This window comes from Anolis carolinensis, chromosome 1 (genome assembly GCF_035594765.1).
Source record: "Anolis carolinensis isolate JA03-04 chromosome 1, rAnoCar3.1.pri, whole genome shotgun sequence".
Taxonomy (NCBI): Eukaryota; Metazoa; Chordata; class Lepidosauria; order Squamata; family Dactyloidae; genus Anolis; species Anolis carolinensis.
This window is the reverse complement of record NC_085841.1, coordinates 35,931,937-35,954,366: the sequence shown is the minus strand read 5'-3', so window position 1 is coordinate 35,954,366 and position 22,430 is coordinate 35,931,937. Positions and strand designations below refer to the sequence as shown.

General features: G+C 41.3%; 1 protein-coding gene across 5 annotated transcripts in view; it reads right to left on the bottom strand.

Annotated features, from left to right (window-relative positions):
* The window catches only part of mark1 (microtubule affinity regulating kinase 1), an 89,031-nt gene extending 68,532 nt beyond the window's left edge, over window positions 1–20,499 (bottom strand). For 4 of the 5 annotated variants that reach the window (XM_062972305.1, XM_062972317.1, XM_062972307.1 and 1 more), the window contains exon 1: window positions 20,203–20,498. In XM_062972305.1, coding sequence (XP_062828375.1) covers window positions 20,203–20,256 — 54 coding nt within the window. In that variant the 5' untranslated portion in view covers window positions 20,257–20,498. Of the gene's footprint in view, window positions 1–20,202 lie in introns of all 5 variants that reach the window. The other variant, XM_062972319.1, reaches the window with a different exon arrangement.
* Between the last annotated feature and the right edge of the window lie 1,931 nt (window positions 20,500–22,430).

Sequence of the window (22,430 nt, the reverse complement as noted above, 5' to 3'; positions counted from 1 at the left end):
GGCCAAAATATCTCTCTCTCTCTCTCTCTCTCTCTCTCTCTCTCTCTCTCTCTCTTTTTTTTTTTTTTTTTTTTGTATGCTGCTGTATCACATTGTTGGCTCACGTTTAACTTGTTGTCCACAAGGACTCCCAAGATATTTTTCACACATACTGCTGTCAAGCCAGGCGTCCCCCATTCGTTTTCTTTGCATTTCATTTTTTCTGCCTAAGTGGAGTATCTTCCATTTGTCTCTGTTGAACTTCATTTTCTTAGCTTCGGCCCATCTCTCTAATCTGTTAAGACAGTTTTGAATTCTGCTCCTGTCTTCTGGAGTATTAGATATCCCTCCCAATTTGGTGTCATCTGCAAACTTGTTTGCCAGAAGGTCATGGGGGACTTTTTCAAAGGCCTTACTGAAATCCAGATACATCCATGGTGTTCCCTGTATCCACCCAGCTTGTAACTTTATTGAAAAAAGAGATCAGATTAGTCTGGCATGATTTGTTTTTGATAAATCCGTGTTGGCTATTAGCGATGACCACATTCGCTTCTAATTGTTTGCAGACCACTTTCTTGACGATCTTTACCAGAATCTTGCCTGGTACTGACGTGAGGCTGACCGGACAGTAATTGTTTGAGTCATCCTTTTTTCCTTTCTGAAGATAGGGACCACATTCACCCTCCTCCAATCTACTGGGACTTCTCCCATTCTCCAAGAACTCTCAAAGATGATTGTCAGTGGTCCTGAAATAACTTCCGCTAGTTCCTTCAATACTCGTGGATGTAGTTGATCTGTCCCTGGGGACTTGAATTCCTTTAAAGCAGCTGGGTATTCCTGGACGACTTGCTTCCCTATTTGGGGTTGGATTTCCCCTAATCCTTTGTCCACTCCATGTTGCTGAGGTTGAAGATGGCTTTCTTTTTGTGAGAATATGGAGGCAAAGAAGGCATTAAATAGTTTTGCCTATTCCTTATCCCTGTCACCACCACCACCCCATCTTCTCCTCGCAGAGGCCCTATCGCCTCTTTGTTCTTCATTTTTCTACTGACGTAAGCAAAGGAGCCCTTTTTATTGTTTTTAATGTCTCTGGCAAGCCTGAGCTCATTTTGCGCTTTAACCTTGCAAAGCACTTCATAAGCACTCCCCAAAACATGGATGTTACAGAATCATTTCCCATCAAGATCCCCACGTCATCATTCTAGATGTTAAACCCATTCCCCTCCATTCCATCTGCTGCCCCTCCACCTCTGTGCCAGCACCCCATTCCCTTCCCCAACCCTACCACAAAGCCTCATCCAGATTTTAAACCCCTTCCTTCCTCTCTCCCTTCCTCATATTCCCACCATAAAGCAACAAAGGGAAGAGGAAGGGGAAGGAAGAGATGAAGGAAGGGGTTTAAAAATCTGGGTGAGGTTTCATGGTGGAAAGGATGGGAAGGAAGTGAGGTGCTGACACTGTTGACAGGAGCAATAGCGAGGTGGAGGAGCAGCAGAAGGATTGGGAAGAACAGGTTGAGATAGTTAAGCAGTAGTTACAAACTCATGAATAATCAAATCCACAAAAGAAAAATCTGTGATTGTGGGGAGGGACTATACGTTCAGACTTTCATAGTATTATAAGGAAAATAAAATGCTCATACATTAAAAAAAGGTGTCTCACAAAAGTAATATAGTGTGGGTTCTTTGATCAAACCATTCCACTGTAATTCAGTGGCAATAAGACTGTACTCTGCTAACAATTAACAATCATTCTAATTTTATTTAGCCTAATTAATAAAATGCTACATTCCACAACTTTCCTATTAATTTATGGCTGCTCCTGAAGTAGGCCCCGAAGTATTCTAATTATTTGAATTAATTACCTTGCTTTTTTTAACGTATCAAGGAAGGCTTGAACAACGACTGTCCAATGCTTTAGGAATAAAACACTGTTTGCTGTGTAGAAGACAACAATTAATTTGCATTTGAAAGCAAGTATGGTGCCCATAAGCAGCATCACCATTTTAAATTCAACAAACACCCAAGATCAAGTTAAACAACAGTACTGGTTCTGTGTTCATCCAAAAGGCCTTTAGGCACGGCATGAACATTTTTCTACAATCCTCTCTGATCTCCATATCAACATATAATGTGTTAAGTAGACCTTATGCTTAATTGATAGCTTTGCCAATTATTTCTATTATCCATTAAGTTTTGAAAAAAAAACCAGTTAGATTAGATTAGTAAAGCTATCTATTTGTCCATGTTGTGTCAAAATAATGCAGTGACTTATCACCATTGGAAAGCATGGCTTATTACAGGGTTCTGTTTGCTTCATGTTCCACTAGTAAGATCAGGAATCCTGTCTCTTTTGGGAAAAGGTCATTTAGAACCTTTTGGAAAACATCTTTTAGAGATCTTTTTTTTTTTTAAAGAAAAACATGATCTTTCAGAGAAGACTAAAAAATTCTTTAGAGTAGAATCTTCTCTTGTGGTATACAACCAGATATAATTATGCAAGGCAATGGTTTCATTTGGTAGACTGAATAACCTGTTATCTCTGACCTCTTGGGAAAAGAGAGATTTGCCAGTGCATAAAAGCAGCAGAGCTCTAGAAACGTTTTTCAGTGCCCACAAATACATACTATCCAATAAAACAACGTGTCATGCACTCAAGAGACAAAAATGAATAAAATGGATAAAAATAATGTATGTATTTGGTACTCATAACCGACATGTGTCCAGCATACACAGGGTACAAAGATCAATCGGTCCAATTTCAGATATGTTTGAGATATTTCTCTGTGCCATCCGACCAGAGCATCTCTCAAATAACAAAACAGACATCAACAGGTCACATAGCCAAAAGGAGAGTGAGAAAGAACATATGGTCTGCAGCTCTTTCTATAATTTCTCAGGAACCATCAAGTAAAGGAAGCTGCATACCAGAACATACATACAGGAAAAAGTAAGCAACAGGACTATAGATAAACATTACTAGAGAAGGAAAAAGTTGTCATTTCCAACAGTATCAGATACTTATCAGTCTATTCATTAGATATCACACACACACACACATTATTCATGTAACTACTGTATATAGCATAAAATTTAGAAAAACAGTAAATGGAGGAAAATATAAGTTTTACAGAACTGATTTGGTATAGACAGCTTGAAGATTGCTAAGTGTTTGGGTCATATCATTACTGAAAGAAAAAGAGTCATAAGATTAGTTTTAAAGCACTGCAACACCTGACCAAAGGTAAGAAAATTAGCTAATATACATTAAATAACGGAATTCAACCATTGTCTGGAAATAACTGGACAGGGAGCTAATCTTAAGAAAATTTTAGTTTTCTCCCATCTCTCACACACACATACTTGAAACTATGAAAAGAAATAATCAGCAATACAGATGACCACTACCAAACAGAAAATAAAAGTGTTACAGGATACAGGAGATTACCACAAATGTACATTCCTGAAAATGCACCTTCCAGTATTAAACCATATAGAGGTTTATGATGCCCCTAAAGTCTGAATCAATGACTAAGTACAGAAAGCTTTGATAGTATTGTTACTACATTATTATTAACTGTTATGTTCAGAATCACACTAGACTGTTTCATAAGCAGGCAGTGAAACACACAGGAATAGAAGTAGGTTAACAATGTTCAATTGAGACCTCATAGAGCATCCATTTTCTATTGACTGACTTTTCAATCACTGAGGAACTACTACTTAATGACAGCAGTTATATATAGTTAGCTGCTTTCCTAACTCATCTTCATAGAATCATAGAATCATAGAATCATAGAATCATAGAATCATAGAATAGTAGAGTTGGAAGAGACCACATGGGCCATCTAGTCCAACCCCCTGCTAAGAAGCAGGAAATCGCATTCAAAGCACCCCCGACAGATGGCCATCCAGCCTCTGCTTAAAAGCCTCCAAGGAAGGAGCCTCCACCACGGCCCCGGGGAGAGAGTTCCACTGTCGAACAGCTCTCACAGTGAGAAAGTTCTTCCTGATGTTCAGGTGGAATCTCCTTTCCTGTAGTTTGAAGCCATTGTTCCGTGTCCTAGTCTGCAGGGCAGCAGAAAACAAGCTTGCTCCCTCTTCCCTATGACTTCCCTTCACATATTTGTACATGGCTATCATGTCTCCTCTCAGCCTTCTCTTCTGCAGGCTAAACATGCCCAGCTCTTTAAGCCGCTCCTCATAGGGCTTGTTCTCCAGACCCTTAATCATTTTAGTCGCCCTCCTCTGGACGCTTTCCAGCTTGTCAACATCTCCCTTCAACTGCGGTGCCCAAAATTGGACACAGTATTCCAGGTGTTCATTATGCTATTTAACCTTCTTTCTAAGGGTCAAATTGCAATGCAGGATTTTCAAATAAACCAGGTATGGGCACACTTCAGCCCTCCAGGTGTTTTGGACTTCAACTTCCAGAAATCCCAGCCAGCTTACCATTTGTTAAGAATTGTAGGAGCTAAAGTCCAAAACACCTGGAGGGCCGAAGTTTTCCCTTACTTGTCCTAAACAGTTACATGCAGGCAAAAGTGGAGGGGAGGGGTTTCACCAGAAGCAGAGCTGGGAGAGAGCAGCAGTTTTTAACTCTTCAGTGCAAGAGTACAGGGCTTTATCGCTTCAAGGGAACAGCCTCCATGTCTCGTGCCCTGTACTCTTGTTTGCTTTGGAAGACTGTTGTCTGCTTTGCTTTTGTCTGCTTTGGGAGATTGCTGTCTACTTTGCTATTGTCCATTCTGAGGAACTTTGGGTTAGATGATTTCGTGTGGTTTTTATTCCAGATATGTTTGGCTTGATAAACAGGGAGAGGGAGAGGGAGCAAGAGAGGAAGGGAGGCTCGAATGAGTACAATAGGAAGAAAATGATGCTTTCTGCTTTCTTGCCACAGCTTTGTGCATCTACCATTTGTTCCATATAAATGTGCATTTATATATTATTTGTTATTTATAAAATACATTTACTTATTTAAATACAAAAATGGGGGGAAGAAGGTTTGGGGGGCAAAACTAATTAGTAGCATTTCAATGGGAAATTTGCTTTGTGTTCCGTCCCCCAGAGGTTTGGTTTGCATTTTTCATAATTGTAGGAATAGCATCTGTTTGCATTTCTTCCAGGGCTGTCGCAGATTCTGCAGCACCCTGATGGCTAGCCATTAACAGAGGTTTGCAACCAGCATGCAGGCCTTTGCTGCTTTCAGTTTGCAAAGCTTTGCTGCTTGCAGCCTGCAAATGTATCTTATTGTTCTGGAGACCGCCCCTTTTCCTGAGGAAAGAAGGCTCCATGTTGAGAAGCCTCTTGCATTCTAGACTGAAGAAGAAAGAACTTAAATGTGCTTGTGAGGCCAAGCCAGGCCAACTCTGACAAAGCCATCGTAAGTACTGACCTGCCTTTAAAACCAGTGCGGAGCATAGATAGGGAAAGACTTGCTCTTTCTAAAAATAGTAGCTTAGCACTGGGGCAGAGAATATCTCAGGATTTCTCTGCCACTGGAAGAAGTTCTACCTACTTCCCCTCAAAAACTAGCTTTGAGCTTAGATAGTTATAGACTTGCTCTTTCTGATAGCTCAGGGCTAGGGTAAAGAGGATCTCAGGATCTCTTCGCCTTTGGAGGAAGTTAAACTAGCAACTAAAGGGGAAAAGCAAGAAAGGAGCATCTGCAAAGTTTTATAAGTTGACTGTTTATATTTGCAACCTTAACTACATGTGCCAATTCTGCCATGGACTTTGTGAAAATAAAATTTTGTTTGATTGTTCAACTTGAAGTACCTTTGGTTACTGAGATTTCCAGAGCTTCTAAGTAAGGCCCCCGCAGTTCACCTGGGCAAAGGAAGAAGCACATCTTAAAGCTTTAAAAGGTGCCTGGGTGTGACGGCATACTTTGAGAGAAGAGTGTTTTGAGTTAAGAGCTTGGTCACTGACCGCATTAAACTCTTAACTCAAGGTATCACTGTATCCAATTACTAATGGAAGGACAACAGGGAGACAACTGGACTAATTTTTCTGGGAAAGGGGTTCTCTAGTATAGAGGTGATGATGGTAGAAATAATGCAGAAGTAGTATGAAAATTTGGAAAAGCAAATGAAGAAATACCAGGTCAGCTGCCTAATCAAATACTACAATATGTCTGATTATTATTTGATCACAGCCAATGATCAAATATCCCATGAAGCTAATAATATCATTACATAGCCAGCCTAGTTTTTGCTTCTCCTTATAGTGTCATTAAATAACAAAGGCAGACATTAAGGCTGTCAGTCTCCTAGAGTTAAAGCAGCCAGAAGAAAGCCTAACAATACAGCAGGGTTCTTTGTACTGGCCACCTACTGCTACCTGAGACATGGCCTCTTGATCTCAGTTGCTGGAGAACATGTGTGAGACTCATGGCCTGGCTGACTACTATAGGAACAGAACTATGGACTGAATAAGACTCTAGTCTGATCCAGTACAGTTGTTCATATATTCTTAACTGCAGGTGATTCGAGACAAACAAAAATTCTATCTTCAGTGAGAAAAGCTGCTGCCTGTGATTAGTATTGAACAGATAAGATAGCTAGGACCATCCATGAGTCCATCTTGATGGTAGAAATAAAAGCAGTTTTTCAATTAATGCAACCCCCAGTGTTTTTAATAAAAGATAATACAGAAGAACTTTTCCATGAATACACTGACAATTACCAAACTTTATTTGAAATTATTAAAAGTTATAGTATATTACACTGGCTTTACAAGTAAATTTCACAACAGCAATTTTAAATAATACACACAACTACATTTTGTTATTCTAACAGCATTGATACTTCTTTTAAAAGGTCAAATATTAGTTCTATTGTTTTATTTCATTTACTATTCTACTGCTAAATTGGCAGCCCTAATTTTTCCACCAAAAAATTGTGCCAGATGATCTGATGTATGATCAATATTTAACTGGCCTATTGGTCAAATACTGTAAACTGCCCAACTCAATATGAGATAGAAATAATTATTCATATTTTCGTCATACACAGACTTTTGAGTTTCTTACAAATTTTGCTAATTGCATCTCCTCAAACTTAGACAGAAACTTGTGGTAAGATTAATGTTAATCAATGTCTGGAGTAGGCAAAGACACAGTATACAGGGTTACCTTCACATTTTCATAATGGAATATTGTTCTGCATTAGGGCAATTGGGTCAGGTTTAGTGAGCAGTTATTGGGGAACAGTAAATATGAACATATTTCTAAACATACAGGGCCTACTGATATGCTCAACTTTTGCTGAATCTTTGATCTTTACGATTTTCATTTAAGAAGCAAATGCCAAAGAAAGTATCCCCAACTACTATCTTTCTTTTGACCTTGAAAACACCCGTTAGGACAGATAAAAGACCTTAACAATATAACTATTGCACAATGCACATTAAGACATTTGATTCTCTACCATCACTTCACCTTAATCTAGAAGAGTCCAGATGAAGTTACTAACAAAAACTAATCCTTCCTCTCACTGCCATGATGCACTGATGATGCAGAAGCAATCAGTTTCAGAGCCAAATGTGCAGGAATGCAGGGCTTTCTTCTGCCTTAATCTGGGCCAGCAACAGTCCATCCTCTTGTGGTTGTCAGCCAAAAACAGAGATGAGGAAAGCAATTCATGAAGCTAGCCCAAATCCCTACTGTGTTTCCTGGCTGGAAAACACAGCAGGATGCGTTGGTGGCTGTTAACTGAGAATGGCCTCTGCCATCTTTGGCCTGATGCCCAGATTTCCACCTATTTTCTGTCTTAAAGAACCAGGGGTTCTTAATACAAAAGTCAGAAACACATGTAGTCCCATAACTGGACAAAGAATCTTCTCCCAAGACATGACCATCAGAATTACTTAACTACTTCAATTACTATGCTACTCTAATTCTCAGCAGGAAACAATGCAGCTGAGGTTAAATACCATCATCATCATCATCATCAATTTATATAGCACCATAACTGTGCATGTCACTTTACAAATAAAAGAACTAGAGGTTTACCGTCTTAAGATATGACACAAAAGGAAACCGATATGGAAGTGATGGTGGAGATTAAGGCTCCTTCCATACAGCTGAATAAAATTATTTCTAGTTCATATTCAGTTGCTGATACTGGCTTGGAGCGGGGTGGAGGGTGGGATGGGGAGCACAGCAGAACATAACTAGAGTTTTTTGGGACTCAAACTGAAAAACCAGCTGCAATTGCTAAGTATGAAGTAAAAACTTATCCGTCCTTGCAGTCACTTTAGGAAGTGATTGTGTATTGTGAAAGAATCCCCTCATTAAGGACACCAAAGATGAGCTGAGATAACACCTTTCTCATGACTTGTGGTCTCTTTTTTCTAGCAGGGGTACAAGTGCTCAGTCAATCGAAAGTACTAAGGTAAATGCTGAAGAGTAAACAAGTCATGCTGAAACAAACCTTGCATTATATCCAGATTCCTCTCCCTGACCAAAGATAGACAAATGTTTAAGCCTGCATGAATACTTATTATGCAATGTGTACTTATGCCATGAGCCAAGATAAGTAATATAAAGCAATTTGATCTATTAGATTTATTCACAACTCAGTCCCTGAGATGAAAGTTAATGCAATTACTTCTACCATGTTTCTAACTGCTATGGTAATCACAGCCTAAGTTCAAGAAAGCACACTGAAATATGGTATTTTTAAAAAGATATGTGTAAAGGATCAGCTTCACTATGGATACTGTTATTTCCAATAAACCTTTCACACAGAAATTTCTATTATTCTTACATTTCTAATATGCCTTTTTCTTACAATTATATTATTATAAACTCTATCTTTAACATCCTGCCTGTGCAATTTCAGTGCAAATTTCCCAATGGAGTTGACAATATTATAGCTTTCAAATCTACACAACAGTAACAGTCATTCATCTTCACTTTAACCACAGTGCAAAACCAATTTGCTTCACTTTCATCCATTATAAATAGTGCTTGGTTTGTAAACTATGAAAAAGTTAGCTTCATTTAAAAAAATTAATTGCCATTCTCTCCAGAAGTCATCTTTAGTTGTTGTGCCTGGAAAGATTGTTACTTACAGGCCTTGAAGCTTTGTATCAGCTTTGTTGGGTATACTAAAAGCACATCACATAAGATCCAGGTAAAGGAAGTTCTCTTTGTTCTGAATGCACAGGAAAAAAGTATGTGATGGAAAAGGGCTGGACAACTATCAGGGGAATTAGTTCCTTGGTCCCCAAGCATACTTTAGTGACCTTCATGCACAAGTTCAACTCCCTAAATCATTTTGTAATCCCCCATGTCTATACGTGCCTTCTAATGACAAATGAGTAAAGATTACAATGGTCAGCCCTGCTTACTTTAGGAAAGGAACCAAGTAAGTGGAAGCACCGAGAGGAGATATACAATTTAGTATGAGTGAAAAAGTGAACAGGGAGAATTTGATTCTCTCATACTAGAACAAGGAATCATTCAACAAGTTAAATGGCGGGAGATACAAAACACAGAAAGGAAGTTATTCATGTAGTACATAATCAAAATAATAGGATTCTCAATTGTAAAATGTTAACTTAGACAACTGCAAAGGAGAATTAAACAAATTAATAGACGATAAGGCTAACAATGATTACTATTCAGGACAGTTATTGTGATGACTCATGGGCCTTGTAGTCCTGTTCCTAGCACTATTGTGGCAGACGAAGAGGAAAACATGGGATTTTCGCCGGTTCAGCCAGAGCCGGAGCCTCTCCACCTGCAGGATGTTGACGTTTGCCCACAAGAATTCAGCCAAACAGGCCTTGGGCAGAACTCCCCCCCGTTCTCCCGGAGGGAAAATTACTCCAAAGATAGAGGAGCCAGAGAGGCTAATCGCAGAAGCATGAGAATCGCTGCCAAACAAATGGCTGATTAGGTCTGCTTCCCTTGGGAAATTCTAAGGAGTCATGCATCTGGACAGAGTTGGGTTTCGCTTCTCGTTCTCTAGGGAAAGAGTTCTGTTGGCGGGAAAACGAGACCCAATATAGGTGCCTAGCGCCAGGGATACTTTGCGGAGTCAATTGATCAGCTTGAGGAGAGAGATCGTGTGTGGACTTCGTAATCCCAGTTCCTTGCTTCCCGGATCAAGTTTCAAGCCTTGCCTTGTCTCACGTTTTGCCACGGACTTTGTTTCATGCTTCATGTTTGCCTCGTTTTAAGTCTTGGATCAAGTCAAGAATCAAGTTTAATTCCAGCCTTGTTGTCAAGCTTCATTGGACTATAAAGACTCTGTTATTTCCCCACACTATTGCTTGGCAAAGTGTGTGTTTCGGTCAAGTGGATTAAAACTTTGAACTCTAATATCTTATATTGGACAATACATTTCTGGACTATATTTGACCTTATCTGGAAGGTCTGCTTCTGAACTATATTCTTCACTTGTTTTTATTGACTTTATATATTTCTTTAATAAAGATATTAGATAGATTCTGGCCTCTGTGTAAGGTTATTGGTGCTCTGCAGCCTGGGTCCTGACAGTTATATGGTACTACAGGTATCAAAGTCTGTGTACAATGTTCCCTCACTACTTCACGGTTCGCTTTTTGTGGATTTGCTGTTTTGCGGTTTTTCAAGAAACTTGAAAAGAATGTTATAAATCATAAAAATTATAATTTACAGCCTAAGGAAGGGAGGAAGGAGAAGCCCAAGGGAGAAAAATGGAGCCCAAGAGGCAACGGGAGGAGAAGGAGGCAATTTATCAACACATGATTGGTTGATAAAGACTTAAAATAGTGTATAACCACTAAAATAATGTATAAATATATAGCGTCCCTACTTCGCAGATTTTCACTTATTGCGGGTGGTCCTGGAACCTGACCCCCCCACGATAAGTGAGGGAACACTGTACTTAAATACACTGCTAAAGAGCACAAAGAAAACGCTATTATGTTTATGTCCTTATTGTGGATTTCTCACAGGCATCTGCTTCAACACTGTGCAAACAAGATGACTGAACAGGTCTTTGATATTATCCAGCAGGACTGTTCCCATTCCCATTACTTACCAATTTACAGCTTCAAGATAAATAAGATAACTCAATGATTTAATGAGAATGGATGCATTCACATTTAGGGACTAATTCCCAAGCTTTAAACTAGTAACTTTGAAGTCAAAATATACATGTAACAGATTGTGAACCAAATGCCAAAAACTATACAGATACTTAATTAATTCCACATACTTTATAAATTAAAAAAGCAGGAAAGCTTAACTGATTTATGTACTGAATAGTTCTGCTTTCCTTTTCTGTGGGAAACTTAAGAATAGTATTTATGGAATATCACATTCCGACAGGAAAACACTTAAGCAGATCAGAGAAATGTTATTGGTATCTTATTCGACTTATGAGATTGTTGTCAGGCTGTTGGTTGGAAGTACCCAAGAGTCTTTACATTTCAAAGGTGCTTCAAAGTTCCTTATTTCAAAATATTGCAAATGATCAGCTGATACAAATAACAATGATTTGCTAAAACTCATCTAGAGCTTGTGGCCAAGGCCCCAGAAGAATAAGATCATGATCTCATGCTGCACAGATTCTGTAGAAAAGTTGTAGTTTATCCACACATTTATCTGAATCCCCTGGAAAAACAATGGGTGGGAGGACAACAAATGAAAAGCAAATCCATTTCTGATTTCTTCCTTTGGCTTTCCTATCTCTAGCCTCCAGCACTTTATGCAACAAGGTCAATCCTTTCCTCTGTGAGTTTCACTGAGACAGTGCAAGAGACAGCTACCAAGGGAAGGACACTTTTTTTTGGGGGGGGGGGGGTGTCTTCCTAGGCAGGCTTGACTGGCAGTCACACTGTTGTCTTAACAATGTTACATGGACCTCTACTTTTACTTCTCGGCTTTGTAAACCTATATAGGCTGCTGTGAGTTTTCCGGACTGTATGGCCATGTTCCAAAAGCATTCTCTCCTGATGTTTCGCCCACATCGATTTGCCTGTATTTATAAACATCAGGAGAGAATGCTTCTGGAACATGGCCATACAGCTCGGAAAATTCACAGCAACCCTGCCATAAAAGCCTTCGACAACGCAAAAACATATATATATATTTCTACAATGCACAAACTGATCTCTGTAACTTTGTGGTGGTAGAGCTACAGGAAGCCCTCCTTCCTTTCACTTTAATATACAACCTCATTGTGTTCCACAAACATGATTTAGCTTCAAAACCAGAAGTATACTACCTGTGAGGTGGGGTTATCTTGGCATTATCATTTAACAGCTCAACTGGACTCCAGTGGAGGACAGATGTGCCCCCTGGCGGGTTCAAGAGGCAATGCAGTCTCCTCCTCCCTTGGAAGTAATCCAATCGTGTTTTTAAGAAAACCAATTTCCTGTCTGTTTGGACAGCCTGGTACATTCCCAGCCAAAGAACAAAACACAAAAAACCAAAACTTCTTGGTAAGAGTCATGTGCAGTTTAGTATAGAAGTGAAAAAAAGGCCACCAACATTTTACTCCGATTTTGCCAACTAACTATAGAATGGCTATACTTTCTCAATCTTCAGTTACATAAGGATAAATTTAACAAGTAATGTTTGCAGCCATGATTAAAAGGCAAGCAGATGCGCACTAGTAAACAGCATTAAGGGAATTTTTTGCTGTTGTCTCATATCGAGGCAGTTTTAATTTATGAGGTTTCAAGTAAATGAAAACCTCTGTGATCTCTAGTCAACGATAACCCCACTCAAATCTTGGAAACTCAGGGGCTGTGGTTTTCTGACTGACTGAATAAATTAACCTGTAATTTGGTCTTCCTCTTTTCCTATTTCCTCTAAGCATTACTCTTTCCTGATGAGTCACATTTCAGGATATGTCCAAACTACGATAGCCAAAACACTCTGAATCCCCAAGTGTGAACTTCTTTCAAGTCAACCACACAAAATATGAACAAGGATGCATATGATCATTATGAAGTGTGGACTTTACACAAACCTCAACCAATGTGGTTTTCATAAATCCCATAAGTAAGCAAACTCTATTTTCCAGGATCGTGTTCAACACAACGAATGGGTCAATGCTTAACTGAATTTCAAACACAGAAATGAACCAGCCATCTGATTCCCCAATGTAGTGTTCACTTCTTTAAATGGGAAGTAAAAAGTAGGAGGAGGAGAATATGGAGACTAGGCCAGTGATGGCAAACCTCTTAAGAGACAGAGTGCTCAAACTGGGGGGGGGGGGGCACTTGAAGGTAGTGAGTGGGAGGGGGAGCGGGGGCAGCCGGCAGACAGATGAGCCCCTTCTGGCATGGGTGCCATAGGTTCACCACCATTGGGCTAGACCATGATACAGTTTTCATTCAAGCTCAGAATTACCAAAAATAACAACAAAGGTTTAACAACAGCGGCAACAAAAATATACTTGGTCTAAGTCATTTAGCAGTTGTTTCAAAGAACTTAATGTGCAAATGTTCCATTTGATATCCCAGAAAAGAAATATGAGATCAACCACCACCACACTACACCATGTTTATTGGGGGAAAGCAGTTCCGTTTTGATCCAGAAATGCTTAGAAACTAGGCCATATCATCCTTACAGCAATGAAAACTATGTGACAAGAACTGTCCTCCACATACACATCCCTCAGCTTTGATCTATATTTTCTTACACAATAGCAACGTCAGATATCACTGCTTTCATGGATGAAAACTATTCACTGTTATGAGAACATGAGAACTGTAAGATTGTCTGGAGAGGCCCTTCTCTCTTTCCCATTACCTTCTCAGACTCATTTGGTGAGAACAAGGGAGAGGACTTTTTCAGTGGCTATTCCCAGACTTTGGCCCAATCCCTGTTCTCCTTCTACTGGCAGATCAAAATATGACTAACCAAATCCTGCATACAGAAAAGTGTATAGCTGGGGAAAAGTTACACTTTAGATAGTTCTGGTACAAACTGCTGTAATTTCTCCACTAACACGTGTTGAATCTCCCTTATCAAGAGATCACAAAACATCAAAAATTAAAACTTTTTGGTGTCAGCTGTCCACTTCCACTTTCAAGACAGTGGCTGTTAGTACTTCTGCTCATGATGATACAGGCATAAATAACTTTACAAAAACTTGGTCCACTTCTATTTGACCAGTTTTAAAGTTACTCATATGACTCTGAAGAATGTTCAAATGTGCATGACTAAATGTTTTCATCTTTTTGTTAACTCCACCATCATCCCAACAAAAGAAAACAAGACCCTGTTCTTATTTTAATTCACTGTTGCTCACATCTATACATGGTGCATTATGTCAAAATGTGATGTTTCATAGAGGAAAATCCTTTCAAATGGTAGTCTCTAATGAAAATCAAGAATTGTGCCATTATGGCCATCCTAACCACAACAGCATTTCCTGAGCAGTTTCTCAGACACAATTGTTCTTCATTCTGCTTTATAGAAGAGGGTTCAATCAGTAGAGACATGGGGGAAATTTCTCCTTTTGATACTTTAGTTCACTCTTAAACACACCCAACCCCACCTTGCAAAACATTAGGCAAAAGCAGAAAGACAAGACTGAGTAAGAATGTCAAGAAGCTGAAAAAGTCAAGAAGTCAAAACATGTACTTTAGAAACAATTGTTTGGCTTATTCAGCAAATCCACCACTTTGACTCCCTGTATGAAAAGAAGGAAAGATCTGTATAAGGCTAAGACAATCACTCCCCTACCCACAGCAGATCTCTAAAGCCTCTTCAACACTGCTCTATATCCCAGGATCTGATCCCAGATTATCTGCTTTAAACTGGATTATATGAGTCTCCACTGGCATATAATCTGGGATAAACAGATAACCCGGGATCAGATGCTGGAATATATGGGTAGTGTGGAAGGGGCCTAAGTCTCTAGGTTGATGTGATCATAACTACAAATATTACATAAAATAAATGTTCCCCAAGTACATATGTTTTCTTCTGCAAAAACAAATAGCTTAAATTTGACAATGGAAAGAAAACCACCAAGTCAATTGACCCAGGATTGTAAGGTCACAAGCAGGTCACAGCTTTTCCTGTAACAGATCTGCAACCAAGAAGCAAGGCACATTTATGGTTTGGTAGTCTTCCTCACTGCCAAATCAACTTCACACACTCTCCCCTTCAGCTAGGCCTAACATCCAGTGGATCATTTTATACAATTCTCCACTGTAAGGTTTTTAGAATCGGGATAGGCAGTTTATGGCCCTCTAAATGCTGTGGGGTTGCACCTCTGATCAGACCTCACCACCAGCTATATTAGTCAGAGCTGATAGACAGTCCAGTCCAACAAATTCTGAAAGACCATAAACTGCCCAATTCTATTATCGAGTTTAGCATGCCCTTTTGAAAATCTGCATGGCAATTCCATTAATTTAGTCTTTTTAATCTTTGGCTAAATATTTCTCAGGACCCTTCCACACAGCCATATTATCCAGAATATCAAGGCAGGAAATCCCACAATATTTGCTCTGAACTGGGTTATCTGAGTCCACTTTCAGATAATGTGGGACTTTCTGCCTTTATATTCTGGGATATAGGGCTGTGTGGAAAGGCCCTTAGAAAGACAAGACTAATATTAGCATTACTTCTTAACACTCTTCAATCAAATTGGTAGCGGCAGGAAGAATTTTAGCTCAATTTTTAAAAAATTAAAAAACCAAACATCAGAACTAAAATTTTACACCTTTCTTCCAAAAAAGTCACAGTTCAATGCTGCTTCTCTTCACCAATAACTTTCCAATACTCATTACAAGCAAACTAAAACTATATTGCTAACACCTTCCATGTGTCTCTACTATCACAAAATCTTCCCTATTGAGCTATTACAACAGTTATGGGAGGTCCACTGTATTAGGGAAAATGTACTTTTTTATTTACAACTAAAAGAATTAACTAACTCAAGTCAACTGTCACATAATGGCCAATCTACTGTATTATAGTCTTTAGTACATTTTCGTTAGGCAATATTAAGATAAGAGTTTTTAAAATCCTTTAGCTAGGCTAAATCATAGAGAGCCATGCTGTTCTTCTCCTTCCTACTGTATCACACACATTCCTTTTACATTCAACTTTTCAAACCAAAGTTTGCAGAAGGTATCCAGTATGCTCACACAATGTTCCCAAGGAAGGATAAACACTGCTTACGCTTGCTTGAAGAAACAGGCATTGTCAACAGTGCCAGCAAAGTCAATGGGCCCACAAACATTGTATCACATTTCACGTCAGCTCAGTAAAACTCTGGTTCAGTTCAACCCCCATTAGATTACTGCACTACATATATGCCTCTTCCCTCCCACCAATCATTCATTTCCCATCAGTCGGTGCCTGTCTACCAGAAATAGCACATACAGACATAATGTCAGATTTTACACAGCCTCTCTTTCCTCCCTTTTCATACAGCTCCTTAAGAATGTGAAAGAAGCACTCCAGACATGTTTCTTCTATCCCAATGCCTTCTGTCCTTGAGTGTTCCTGTAATTACTCCAAGCCATAACAACAAGCAATATAGGATGCATCTACACTATAGAATCAATGCAGTTAACTGCCATGGCTCAATGCGGAGGAGTCATGGGGGTTGTAATTTTACAAGGTCTTTAACCAAGGAGTTCTGGTGCCTTGCCAAACTAGATTATAACAGAAAGGAGGAAACAGAAAGGCGGAAACAGAAAGGCGGAAACTATGAAAATAACAAAATCTGGCTACCTGTATTTAAAAAACTTTAAAATCAGGACAGTAAATAAAGAACAACACTCTGAAAACATGGAAATACCGGACATGAAACAATCAGGGCCAGCTAACATCTCCCAACAAAGGATTCCCCTAGACAAGAAGCCGCCAGGCTTTGAATCTGCGAGGCCATTAAATGCTAATTAAGGTGATCAATTGCAGCATTCACACTTGCCTCAAACAGACAAGAGTTCTTTCTCCGACCCTGGACTTTCCATAGCTATATAAACCCCACTTTCCTAGTTTCCAACAGACTTCACACCTCTGAGGATGCCTGCCATAGATGTGGGTGACATGTCAGGAGAGAATGTTTCTGGAACATGGACATACAGCCTGGAAAACTCACAGCAACCCACAAACTGAATTAATTCTATTCAGCTACACTATTAGTGTCTGTCTCTTTTTCTAAACAGGCATGCACGTATGTATTAAATCCTGGTCCAACAAAGGCTTTCCATTCTCATGCTCCAATAACAACCTTTAGGTGTGCATATGGAATCAGCACTCCCTATTCTTTCTGTCACTATTATCTTAGGCTTCTCCTCCAATAGCCCCACTCAGAGAGTTCTGCAATAGGAATGCAACAAAATGCTGCAGTGGAAAGGGGTTTGGGCGTTAGACCATAGCCCCGATCCCCCATATACACAAAAATAAGAATGGCTGGGAGTTCAAGGAAAGATCCTTGCTACAAAAACAAGGAACACAAAGACCTTGGGACTGAAGAAGAATTCAGACACAGCCGGCTCCTGCTGGGGTTGGGTGCTAGATTGACAGAACAGTTGCTTGCTTTGCTTTTGGAGGTCATGATCCAGCCAGTCAGACCCGGCCCCTTCAAGGGTGGCAAATCACACATAAGCAAGAATACTTGTCCCAAAGTGTCAGTATTTTCCTTAAAGATTTGGAAAGGCAAAGGGGACATTCAATAAACATGAGGTGGAAAGGATTGATGGCTGCAGCCACACTACAGAATAACAGCATTCAATGCTAATCAAGGTGGCCAATTGCTACATTAACACTTGCCTCCAACAGACAAGAGGTCTTTCTCTCACGATGGACCTTCCACAGATATATAAACCCTCTTGCCTAGTTTCCAGCAGATGTCACAACCTCTGAGGATGCCTGCCATAGAAGCCATACAATCTGGAAAACTCACAGCAACCCAATGATTCCGGCCATGAAAGCCTTCGACAACACAATTTGACACCCTATCAATTGCCATGGATGGCTCCATGCTATGGGAGTATGGGATTTGTAGTTTGATGAGACACCAGCATTCCTCAACAGGGAAGGCAAGAGACCTTGTAATCAGGGGAGGTGCAGTTTGACAAGGCACCGGCACTCTTTGGCAGAGAAGGTGGAAAGGTCTTGTAAAACTGCAGCTCCTGTGATTCCACAGCATTGAGCAGTGGCAGTTCTAGTGGTGTCAAACTGCACCAATTCCACTGTACAAATGCACCCTTAGCCTCCCCTGAAGTGTCACAACAGACTATGAATCCCGTAATTCCACAGCATGGAGCCCGGGCAGCTAAAGAGGAGTCCAAGTGTTATAATTCTGCAGCGTGGACTCATTTGCAAATTCTGTCTGTGAGTGAGGAAAGTTTATCTGAAAAGCAAAAAGTAAAAAAAGCTCTCTATAGATTGGGTTGCTGTGAGTTTTCCAAGCTGTATGGTCATGTTCCAGAAGCATTCTTTTCTGACGTTTCGCCTGCATCTTTGGCTGGCATCCTAAGAGGTTGTGAGATTTGTTAGAGACTACTCAAGTGGGGTTTGCATATGTGTGGAATGCTCAGGGTGGGAGAAAGAACTCTTGCCTGTTTGAGGCAGGTGTGAATGTTTCAACTGGCCACCTTGGTTAGCACTGAATAGCCTTTCAGCTTTAATCTCTACAGACTGGAGACAAAAAAAATAAAGCTTGACCCTGTCTGGGCTGCAAAGGCAAACTGGACAATTAGCTTCAGGGACAGGAGACAGGAAAGCCTTGGCACAAGTGGGAGGGAGGAATAAAAAAAACAGAGCAAAAACGGGGGGGGGGGGGGAGGATGACGAATAGAGGAAGGAGAAGAGAAGGAAGAGGAGAAAGAGAGGAAGAGAAAAGAAGTCCAGGGAAGTCACGCTACCTCTCTATTCTGCTTTGGTCAGACCACACCTGGAATACTGTGTCCAATTCTGGGCACTGCAATTGAAGGGAGATGTTGACAAGCTAGAATGTGTCCAGAGGAGGACAAGCCCTATGAGGAGCGGCTGAAAGAGCTGGGCATGTTTAGCCTGCAGAAGAGAAGGCTGAGACATGATGGCCATTTATAAATATGTAAGGGGAAGTCATAGAGAGGAAGGAGCAAACTTGTATTCTGCTGCTCCAGAGACTAGGATGCGGAACAATAGCTTCAAACTACAGGAAAGGAAACGAGATTCCACCTGAACATTAGAAAGTACTTCCTCAATGTGAGAGCTGTTCAGCAGTGGAACTCTCTGCCCCAGGAAAAAAGGAAGAGAAGAAGGAGAGAAGGAAGAAAAAAGAAGTGGGGAGGAATGAACAGAGGGCGGAGAAGGAGAAGCAAGAGGAAAAGGAGAGGAAGAAAAAGAAGCAGGAGAGGAAGAAAAAAGAAGAGGTGAGGAAGGAAGAAAAAGCAGGAGGGGGAATAGAGGAAAGAGAAGGAGAGGAAGGAAAGAAAAGAAGAAGGAGAGGAAGAAAAAGAAGCAGGAGAGAAAAAAGGAAGCAAGAGGAGAGGAATAGAGGAAGGAGGAGGAAGAGGAGAAGAAACAGAGAAGGCGAGGAAGGAAAAAGGAAGAGGGGGGAGGAATAGAAAAGGGGAGGAGAAGGAAATGAAAGAAGGAAAAGAAGCAGGAGAGGAAAAAGAAGAGGAGAAGGAGAGGAAGAAAAAGAAGCAGGAGAGGAAAAAAGGAAGCAAGAGGGGGAAGAATAGATGAAGAAGGAGGAAGAGGAGAAGAAATAGAGAAGGAGAGGAAGGAAAAAGGAAGAGGAGGGGAGGAATAGAAAAGGGGAGGAGAAGGAGATGAATGAAGGAAAAGAAGCAGGAGAGGAAAAAGAAGAGAAGGAGAGGAAGAAAGAAAAAGGAAGAGGAGAGGAAGGAAGAAAAAGAAGCAGGAGGGGGAGAAATAGAGGGAGGAGAAGGAGGAAGAGAAGAAATAAAGGAGAGGAAGGAAAAAGGAAGAGGAGGGGGAAAAATAGAGGAGGGAGGGGGTTGAGGAAGGAAGGAAAAGGAGGAGGAGGAATAGAGGGATCCGGGTGTGGTTGCGAATGGGAAGCGAGGGAGCAGCATCCCTCCGAGGCGTGGCTTCGGGGGAGGCCAAGGCGGCGACCCCACTGCGGCCTGCCTGAAGTGGGGGCCCAAAGGGGCGGCCTGTGGGGGGCCCAAAGTGGCCCAGGAATGCAGGAGCGCGGCTTCGAAGGCCTCCTCCCCGTCCTCCTTTCCCCGTGGAAACCCAAGCGTCCCTTCTTCCTTTCCTTCCTCCCCCTCCATTTGCCGGACTCACGTTCTCGGCGTCCCTCTCGTTGACGGTGGGCAGCGGCGTGCGGGTGGAGGACATTTTGTGGACCCTTTTTCCCAGGCGCCCGACGCCCGCTTGTCCAGGCCTCTGCGGCTTCTCCTCTCCCTCCTCCTCCCTCTCCTCTTGGTCTGCTCAGGCGCCCGGAGCCCTGGCCATGGCTTCTGGCCCTCGCCGCCGCCCCCAGGGCCGGGCTCAAGGCGGCGGCGATGGCCTCCGGAGGGGCGGCGCCTCTTGCCTCCTTTTCCCGGCCGCTCAGGTGAGGAGGAGGCTGGCGAGGAGGGGGCGCCGGGCTCTTCTCCCTCCGCGCATCCGGCGGCGAAGCACCGGCTCCTCCCCGTGGCCCTCCCCCTCCCCTCCTCCCCTCCTCCTCCCACAAGTGAGGCCTTGTTGCCTCAGGAAAGCGGCGCCGTCCGAAGCAGAGACGCAGCGACAAGAATTGCAAGCGGCGACGGGCTCCCTTTCAGCGCCGCCCGGCACACACGGGCCCAGCCTACGCTTGCCCGCCTGCTTGCCTCCCACCCCCGTCCTTTCCTTTCTCCTCCTCTCGCTTCGCGACAAGGCGGAGTGTCCCGAAGTGGCCCCGAATCCGGAGCTGTCCACCTGGCTGGATGAAGCACTGGCGCCGCCCTTTGGGTGCCTGAAGGGGGTCGGCGTACCCAAAGTTTGCTCCATGCACAACATGAGTGGAGACACTGTGCCATACACCCGTGGGGCATTCCTTGGACCTCATCACACTACAGCTTGGATCCACTTTAAATCCACTTTAGCCAGGAGGCTTTAAACAGGTCAGCCAGACAAATCCCGGGCCTCATAGAATCAGAGTTGGAAGAGACCTCATGGGCCATCCAGTCCAACCCCCTGCCAGGAAACAGGAAATCGCATTACAGTAGAGTCTCACTTATCCAACGTAAAGGGGCTGGCAGAATGTTGGATAAGCGAATATGTTGGATAATAAGGAGAGATTAAGGAAAAGCCTATTAATCATCAAATTAGGTTATGATTTTACAAATTAAGCACCAAAACATTATGTTTTACAACAAATTTGACAGAAAACGTAGTTCAATACATAGTAATGCTATGTAGTAATTACTGTATTTGCAAATTTAGCATTTATTGAAAACATTGACTACAAAAATGCATTGGATAATCCAGAACGTTGGATAAGCGAGTGTTGGATAAGTGAGACTCTACTGTATTATTATTATTATTATTATTATTATTATTATTACAATATTTATATCCAACCCTTCTCACCCAACAGGGGACTCAGGGCGGCTTACAATAAAACACACATATAAAAACTGTACAATCTATATATATAAAAGAGTGATGGCATCACGGCAATTCACAAAACAACAAAAGTACAGGCCCCCCAACCTCAAAATTTGACAACACAACCCATCATTCACGCCTCAAGGTTGATACAACAAAAAGAAAAGAAAAATAAAGTCCTAATTAGAGGGAGAGCAATAATTTTTTTTATCCAATTGCTGCCAGTTTAGAGGGCTAATCTCTGCCCACTTGGTTGCCTAGCAACCAAGGGACAGCCAGGTTTCAGTTAGGGGACAGGCATATTTAGGCCTCACTTAGACTTCTTCCACAGATTATCTAATTTGCACTGGATTATATGGCAGTGTAGACTCAAGGCCCTACCACACAGCTATATAACCCATTTATAATCTTATATTATCTGCTTTGCACTGGATTATCTTGACTCCGCACTACTATATAATCCACTTCAGTGTGCATTTTATACAGCTGTGAAGAAGGGGCCTCAGATAATCCAGTTCTGAGCAGATAATATAAGATTAGAAATATACAGTAGAGTCTCACTTATCCAACGTAAACAGGCCGGCAGGATAAGTGAATATGTTGGATAATAAGACGGGATTCAGGAAAAGCCAATTAAACATCAAATTAGGTAATCGTTATACAAATTAAGCACCAAAACATCATATTATACAACAAATTTGACAGAAAAAGTAGTTCCATGCGCAGTAATGCTATGTAGTATTTACAGTAGAGTCTCACTTATCCAACGTTCTGGATTATCCAACACATTTTTGTAGTCAATGCTTTCAATATATCGTGATATTTTGGTGCTAAATTCATAAATACAGTAATTACTATATAGCATTACTGTGTACTGAACTACTTTTTCTGACAAATTTGTTGTCTAACAGGATGTTTTGGTGCTTAATTTGTAAAATCAT